At 38.9% G+C, this 9,031-nt stretch overlaps 1 protein-coding gene across 1 annotated transcript; it reads right to left on the bottom strand.

Annotated features, from left to right (window-relative positions):
• Nucleotides 1–4,548: 4,548 nt before the first annotated feature.
• LOC306888629 (26S proteasome non-ATPase regulatory subunit 8-like) lies at nt 4,549–8,627 on the bottom strand. The gene is made up of 8 exons (XM_079447068.1): nt 8,233–8,627; nt 7,470–7,631; nt 6,933–7,005; nt 6,756–6,858; nt 6,283–6,448; nt 6,094–6,194; nt 5,899–6,010; nt 4,549–4,989 (listed from the first exon to the last, which is right to left on the bottom strand). The coding sequence occupies exons 2-8, from the start codon at nt 7,578–7,580 to the stop codon at nt 4,852–4,854; spliced, it is 804 nt and encodes a 267-aa protein (XP_079303194.1). The 5' UTR covers nt 7,581–7,631; nt 8,233–8,627; the 3' UTR covers nt 4,549–4,851.
• Nucleotides 8,628–9,031: the final 404 nt, after the last annotated feature.

Raw genomic sequence — 9,031 nt, 5'->3', positions numbered from 1 at the left:
TTGGGACGAGATGGTGTGGCATGGGCTGTTATATCGTGTTAAATGGATTGAATGATCTTAAATCACAACGTCACGTGCGCTTTGTGTATTCCCGAAACTACAGGGGATATATAAACAGTGAAGCACGATTATAACAATGAGAGGATTTTTTAATGGACGGTCACGTGGGCGAGGAAAATCTAATAACTCTTTCAGCGCGCGCACGTTTCCAGCCATCGCTCTTTAATAAGTCTTTAATACAGTCGTTTACAATGAAACCGACATCAAACAACAAAGAGCATCATGGCTCCATATGGGGGAGTAGCTCGTAAATAAATGAATGGCCTGAGGGGAATGAAATGTGTGGAGATGAAGAGTTGAGATGCATCAATGAACGCGCCCATACAGGCCCTCATAGGCACAAGCTCCATTACAATAAGCTATCAAATCACATCCATTTTGATTCAGAGCCCGGTTTGTGTTATTAAACGGCATCGGTTATTATAAGCCATTGCAGCAGGCGTTCACGCGCACTCATTCGTTCATTTTATGAATGGATAAAGCACATCTATGCTAAAGCACGGCAGATGAGTGGATGAAAGGAGGATATGGACCAGAAGAAGAAGAAGAGAAGCGCTGGGGGGAGGGGAGACATGAAGAGGAAGAGGAGGAGGGGGTGAGAGAAAAATCACATTTCATTCATAAAGTTTGGCTTTAAAAATCATAATGAAACTCGAGACGCGTTGATAAAAGCATCCCTCTCCGCCTCCAGTGTGCTCCCGAAAACTCGCCATATTTCGTCGATTTGTAACGAAACGTTTTATAATTCACGGATGTATTTGTTGGTTATACGCGGAGCCTCCACACACACACACACACTCATCTTCGAGACAAAAAAGCCGTCTCTTACTGCACCCCGTTCGTCTTTCACGCGGCATTGAAGGCGTTTTATATCCGTTAGTGCACTTCAGCCGAGGCCCGTTCAGTGGCGTTATTCATCAAATGTTGGAGAATATGGTGCACAGTGTTGATAGCATAGCTGCGTAATAGTGTTTATGAGCATCTTACAGTCCATTAGAGGTGCTGCAAATCAATCAGTCTGTTCTGCTCAAATAAAAATGCATGGACTTACTCGCCCTCCATGGCTCGGTGTTGCCCGCCGCTTCGAGCTGGCTGCCCCCCGGTCTCTCGTCTTTTTTATTCCCCTTCTTACCGAACACACACACACACACTCTCTCTCTCGCGCGCTCTCACACACACACGCGCGCGGGCGCGCGCGTCCTCACTCTCTCGCTCACATACGCACGCACACGGTCTCTCTTTCACTCACTCCTTGCACTCGTTGCTCTCATTTTCTTGTCTTTCTCTGTCCACCTTCATAGGGTTTCGGATGGGCTCGAGGATGCAGCAGCCATTTTCCACCGGCAGCATCATCATCATCCTCCCTCCCTCTCCCTCTCTCTCAATCACTCCCTCCCTGTTTCTCTCTCTCTCTCTACCTGTCTACAGCAGTTCTCACACACTCATATTAAACACACTCGTGGATGGACACTGTGTCCCTGAGTGGGAGTCGCATCGGTCCAGTTTTGTGGCTGTCAGGACATTCAGAGCGCTTTGCTTCTATAAATGTGCATAAACAGCCACCAGTGCCAAAACTGAACAGAGAGTGGCTGCTAATGTTAGTGAGAGAAATGTTTACACATAGCAAATGATCAATAGTCTAATAACAGAGTGGTAAGTGCACAGACTCGGTTGATCAGCGATAGATAACGCTTCAGTACCTTGGACAGCTCCATACAGCTCTATACGCCATGACAGAATTCACAGCAGCTAGTCTCCATTCATCTCCAGCTCCTCCATTCATGATCACTGATAGCCCACCATTGATAAACAGCCACGCCGGCGTTGAGCCTTTATTACTCAAATAAACAGCCCGACTCGCTCCCGTTCAAGCATTTGGATAAAGTGCATGAAGTTACAGCACGGTAGTGCATAAATAGTTTGCTTATTTAATTAAAAATATATCGTCAAATAATGTTTGCGCGCGGATTCATTCAAAAATGTGTAACATTTGAAAAATAGTATTGTCTTCTGAACGGAAATGACACGAGTAATCAAGTTTTAGAACTTCTGTGATGTGTTCTTGTTTCTTAGTTCGTTCAAACCTATATTATCACTATTATTGGTCTATAGCATTTGTTCTTTAGATTTTTTTTAAATAACAAATATACAAAATGCAAGAGTGTACATAAATAATAATAATTAATCAAAAGCTCTTCTCTTTGCTTTTTATTAATAATGTTCTCCAGGTGCTGTAGTCATTTGTCTCAAATATAGGCCTAGTCATTTTACACGAAAAATAAAATGATTATTGTTACTAATAAAATGAACAAAAATCAACACCTAATTAAGGAATAATCAATAGCTAAAAGAAATCTCTCGAATGCACTTTTAGTTGGAGATATTTTGTACTTTAACTGTATTTTGCACAAATGCTATATAAGGTTTAGCACAGCTTATTGAATTTAGGTTACAGCAGTGGAGATAATGTAATAATCTGAAGACCGTGAAGATTTCTCACGAAAGCTGGTTCATGGTACAGACCCCTGGAAAAATGACTTTTGACACAAAATCGTCGTTTCTGGGAAAAAAAAGCCCCATTCTCTCATATAATACTTGAATCTGTCTATATATATAATGAACAAACCAACATGTCAACTGCTGTATTCACAGTAACATACTGTTAAATTAAAACCTTACAGAGAGGAAGGGCCCTCAACAGGATCCAAGAGTGGAAAGGTTAAAGTCTGTGCTAACAAGGGCAGATCTTTTATTAGACAGCACACATTGTACCTGAAGAGCCCAGGGAAATTGAGGCTACAACCAAAAAGGCACCAGCTTGGGTACCAGCTCCACTTAAAGCCAACATGCTGAAGTGCAAGAAAACATGCGACACAAACTCAAGAGGGGGAAATTAAGGGCGTGCAAAGTAAGTGTTAAAGAAAGTGAAAAAAAGGAAACTTTCCTCTGATTGACACGGTTGAGTTATGAAAATGCAAAATGCACAGTTTCAATACATTTGAAAACAGGTATTCAGTTAACTCTGTTAACAATAATGCCACAATCCTAAGGGTCCTAAAAAATACTTAATTTCCTTTATGCTTTTTTAATTTATTTATTGGGTTAAACATAACCTGGACATGTTTTGCATTAAACTTCTCTTGGTTTACTTTTCTTTATAAAATAAGAGGGTCATCTGTATTGTCAAAAGAAGCTTCTCAATTAGAGGTCAACCCTGCACAGAAGAAAATGAAAACAGATGTTTAGGCCCCGGGGATCTGACACCAAAACCATTCAGAAATCCCTCAACTGTAGGATCGAAACCAGTTGATGACACTACAAGTTCTTCCCTCACCTGGAGTTGAAAAAGCAGCATGAAGGGCCAAACAAAGGCAAAACCGCAAAGAATACAACTAATGCAACCTTATTGCAGTCTGCTAAGAGGAGTACTGACCCAGGTCAGAGGATAAACACCAACACATCATACAGAAGCCGTGGCTTTCCATGCTGGGAGAAGCCGCTTTAATTAAAAAAGCAGTGATACTGTAGATTCTTCAACACATCTGACTGTGAGTTTTCAAGAAAAGACTCAGATTTAACAGGTATGTTTGATTAGGGTTGGAGCTAAATTCTGCAGGACAGTGGGTCACCAGCAGTTGAAGACCTCTGCTGTAGATGATTCTCCAACAACTCCTCCACGTGGTCTTCAGAGAAACCAGTGATGATTCCTTTTGTAAGTGGGTGTTGCATTTAAGGATAGAAGATGACACCCCAGCTTGATACCACCAAAAACATCTTGAGAACTATCTGTCATGACAAACATATAACATGTAACAAAAGTATATCCTGAGGGGCACTAGCATATGTAAAGCAAACACTGTTTGAGAGCTGACCTGCGTCTAAATCAGGGGTGGGGAACGTTGATCCTGGAGGGCCACTCTCCTGCAGAGTTTAGCTCCAACCCTGAACAACGAAAAAAAAAAACTAACTGCACCCTGAAGACCTTGATTAGCTGTTCAGGTGTGTTTGATTAGTGTTGGAGCTAACTCCGCAAGGACACCAGCCCTCCAGGATCAACGTTCCCCACTCCTGGTCTAAATGTTAGAGGATGGTGAGTCAAACGTGTGTAAATGTGCATCTTAATGCATCTGTGACTCAACCTTAGTTGTCTAGCCTGAACATAAAGGAGACTATGAACCACTCTTGCAAATGCTGACTTCCTTCTGTCAAAGTTCACATAATATTTAATCAGTTTAGAAAACAAGTTAACTGCTTACCTCACTTTTTTGCATTTGAAACAAAGACACATTTTCACAGTAGTTCCTGCATCTAACTAACACAATATAAATGTTATTTATACAGTTTCACGAGGCATTTTATAAGAGTCAGAAAAACGTTCTATTCACCAGAAGTGTCTTGTGACACAAAGTGTCAATTTCCTCACAGCTCTACACAAACTCACTCGATAAACCATACTTGTTGAAAGGAACAACATGTGAATATTCAAAATAAGACATATTAAATGTTTATTTAGGAAAAAAAACAACTTGAGACTCAGTCATTAGATGTTCATCAGGTTGACACACCCAGCAGACAATCATACAGAGAGACCCTGATACAGGTAGTTATTAATAACTTGTAGGCTAAAGAGTTCTGGTCTCATCCTCTGAGAGTCGTTATTTGCAGTCATGTCATCCTGTGTCTAATCTGAGTACAGATGTATGGCCACTGTACATTGGTTTGATTTTAATATTTGGGTAAAGAAACATGAACCTTTATGTATACATTTGTCTAAACGCTGCTATATCCGCACTACACAATCATTTCCAGCTGCCTTGCATATTCGATGACTTGTTGGGCCAGTTCTGAGGAAGGGATGGTCACTTCCTCTGTCTTTTGGTGCTGGGTACTGAATGAATAGTATCCATCAGGACTCTGGGTCCAGCCCCTCTGCAGAGCACAAAAGCCAGACCATGAACATATCAGTATCTATCCAATAAATTAATATTTGCTTGCCCTCAGGCCAGCCAAAATGTAGAGGAGTTTGTTTCTTAATGGGAATAGATTTGGAGAAAGGTAGCATTACATAACTTGCTCATCAATGGATCCTCTGCAGTGAATGGGTGCCGTCAGAATGAGAGTCCAAACAGCTGATAAAAACATCACAATAATCCACATGACTCCAGTCCATCAATTAACATATTGTGAAGTGAAAAGTTTCTTGTATGTAAGAAACAAGTCCATATTGAAGGAATTTTAACTTAACGCTTAATCACATAACGCTTCCTCCAGTGTTACTGTCCATCTCCAGTTCCACAAACATATGTTTACACCCGTTTTGGCTTGTTAAAGGTGCATGATCTGTGCATATTTCTCTCCTGATTCAGAAGAGACAACATCTTCACTGGAGAAAGTTATGGATATACGACTCGTAATTTAGCCAGAAGAAATGGTTTGAAGTTAAAAACATCCTAATGATGGATTTGTTTCATACAAAAAAACATACAAAATACAAACATGAAGACATAAACTGATGGACTGGAGTGGTGTGGATTATTGTGATGTTTTTATCAGCTGTTTGGACTCTCATTCTGACGGCACCCATTCACTGCAGAGGATTCATTGGTGAGCAAGTGATCTCCAAATCTGTTGCAATATTTTAAACATTTTTTTGGATGAATTTGCTTCATTAACTATATCACATGGGCTTGTTTTTTTTTAATAAAGTCTATTATTATTATTATACTTTATTCCCAGTAAAAGAGAATTCAATTATTAATTGCAATTATTTGTTTGACAGCTAATCACAAAATTCATGACAGGCCTAGTGACAATATTTGACAAACATCAAACTCTTACTTTCTTCGCATATTCTGTCATCTTTTTTGGAGAGGAAAAGAAAAGCACCCGTGTGGCCTCGTTGAATTGAATTTGCTCGTATGCTTTCTCTATACAACCTGCAATCTCATCTCTACAAACAAACAAAAAACAAAACATTTCAATGACATTGCTCATAGTCTACATTTAGTCAACAAGACTATAAATAACCCCTACCGAATAGTATCAAGAAGAATGTCAATGAAGAAGGTGTAGCTCTCAGCAGGAATATTTCCTTTGGCAAGAAAGACCTTGTTGTAACTACCTTCCATCAGATACTGAAATAAAGACACAAAAAGGTAGGAAAAACAGACAGCGCTGTATGCAATTAATATAAGAACCAAGAGAAAAAAAAGTGTCCCACACCTGCTCTAATGACACTGGATGTCTGATGTAGACATTGGTCTGGATGTCTTTAGCGCTCAGTCTTTCCAGCTCTGTGTGGAACTCAGACACTCTGTTCTGAGACAGCAGGAAGAGCAAGTTGAGACCCAGCAACTGGTGCCTGTAGGCTGACTCGGGCAACTCATCCCTGTGACATTTAACAAGAGTCGAGAGTCAAGAGTCGAGAAAAAGCCAGCAAAACAATTCAGGGTACAACATGTTGAAAATGTAACTAGAACTGTACACAGAATCCTAATCTATTTCTTAAAGAAATGCAGTATGCTGTAAACTTTCATGTAGATTCCTGTAAATCCAGTCCTTTTGAATGCTGCATTTCATCACACTAAAGATACAGCATAATGCGTAGTAGGCCATAATGTGATTTCAGCACAACTACTGTTAGCCCGTATTAAGTCAATTCTGATTGATAGTGAGTAAACAGAAGAAAAAGTTACTTGTAATCAAAGTAATAACACTTAAGCTGAGCCATGTAGCGTTCAAAGGAGGGGATGTCTTTCTTTAGAATGCTCCATAATGCTCCAATCTCCAAAACATCTCCTACAAAAACAGAATTAGTAAATATTAATAACAAATAATATAAATCAATCATTCAGATAGTGTCATTTACTCACTGGCAAGGATAAGCTGTTGTTTGGTTAGCTTGGTCCCAGTAGTTGGTAGAAAGTTCAACTCCAACAGGGATATCTGCCAAAAATAAACATGTACTCTTAAAATGTTCAGATTCAAGTTCATAAAATGAGAGATTTAATACCAATCGGTTCCTCACCACTGTCAATTGAGGACCTGTGCATTATTTTTTTATCATAATAACCAAGATATTAAACAATAAGAGCATGCAAGATAACATAATTCGGAAAAATGACCTGTGAATGAGTATAAATGAAATCAATTAATATAAGTTATCTCTACTGTATATCTACAAGCTAACTTGGTACTTTGGAGGAGGTGAACCCAAAACCACACAATTCACTAAAACTCATCAGTGCTTTTATGATATATATCATCTCAAACACAAAAATACATTGTTTGTTGATAAACAACAGGAGTCAGTCGTAGCTAGCAGCAATGCTAACTGCTCATCAGCCTGCATCAAAGGCTTATTTCTACAGTTTAGAAGTATTATTGCTGTTATATATCATTGATCCTACCTTTAGCCTGCTCAGGATCTCCCCACATTTATTAAGATTTGGGTTCTTCTTATTCCACTCGGCTTTCAATGTTTCATATAAGCCCGCAGTCTCTTTCAACACAGACGCCATGGTGATTCTGCAAAAACCTACGACACCGGTCTGTCAGAACACGGCAGTACGCTGTCGTAAAGAATGTTGGTGTTACCATGGAAACTAGGAGAAGTGAAATTATAGCGCTGCAGTTTATAATATTTCCCTAATTACAGAAATATAAACTGAAAGTGCATATCTTCCCGAAAGTAAGATTTCATCCGTTTTTGTTAAATTTGGTGTCTTTATGCAAAACAAAGAGACCTGTTAGCTAATTTTGTTTCCCCATGTTTTGAGGTTTTTAAAAATGATTTTAAAATTGTATTTTAATCATTAAAACAATTAAAAACAACATATCAACCCTCCTGAAATTTAATTTAAAGCATATTATAATTTGGTTGGCTTTTTTCTTTTCTAAAAACAAGACAGGAAGTATCTCTGAACGAATTATCTTATATTTACTAAGATTTGTATTTTATTCGTATTGTTTATGTTAACAGGAGCAGACTTGTGCGATATGAAATAGCAGTAGGTTATAATATGAAATGTATTATTTTTAAAAGACTTTATGCGTGTGTTAAAATGATATCTATGCATTGAGGGAAATGTTTAATGTACAATGACGGCATCGCTTTTTTGGAGGAAGAACAGCAACAACAACAAGCATGTCCAAAAAAGAAGATAAACAAACTGTGTTTTTTGTTCGTTGGTGGTCACCGGAAGTAGAGTCACCATGATGCACCGGCGCCCTCTGCTGGAGAGCGGTGTAGTTTATTACTGGAGTAATGAAGGGTGGCGGATTGGCTGGTCTCCGATGAGAATATTTGTAATACTCTATCGATACAATACGATACATGGCTGAAGGAAGACGTCTCTATTGACTGGAGGACTAATGAAGATCTATTATATATTTCTGTCACACTTCACCTGCGACCAATCAATGGCTGTAAACAAGGAAGACCACGCCCCTTATACATACTTCATAAAAATGCCTTTTTGTGAGGGGCAAACGGTTAATTTTAGCCTTTATTACAAAGAAGCCAATCCTCTACTGTAATGCTTGAGGTCGAGCCACCCCTTATTTGTGATGTTTAACAAAGAGGGCCAATCAGAGCCCCCAGTGTTTCATCAAAACAGACTCCTTTGTCATAAAAACATCCGGACCCAAGGAGAAGCTGTTCAGACAACCGCCTGTTTGTTATTGTGGACAGAGTCCATCTCTCTGTTGTGGTGGGAAAATGTGCTTACCAGTTTTATTAATTCATTTGGCTAAAATCTATATATACAAAACATTTAATAGTAGAAATGTTTATGTTTATGCGTATGTTAAAATTGTATCTATTTCAAATGCATTGAGGGAAATTATGACTGCATCACTTTTTTGGAGGAAAACAGCAACATCAACAAGAAAAAAAAGATAAATGAAAAGAAAGAAAAATGAAGAAGAAAAAAGATAAAGAAAAATCCAGAAGAAAAAAAATTCAGAAAAA

Source organism: Barbus barbus (genome assembly GCF_936440315.1).
Source record: "Barbus barbus genome assembly, chromosome: 22".
Taxonomy (NCBI): Eukaryota; Metazoa; Chordata; class Actinopteri; order Cypriniformes; family Cyprinidae; genus Barbus; species Barbus barbus.
The sequence above is the reverse complement of the archived record's forward strand: the minus strand, read 5'-3'. Positions and strand labels throughout refer to the sequence as shown.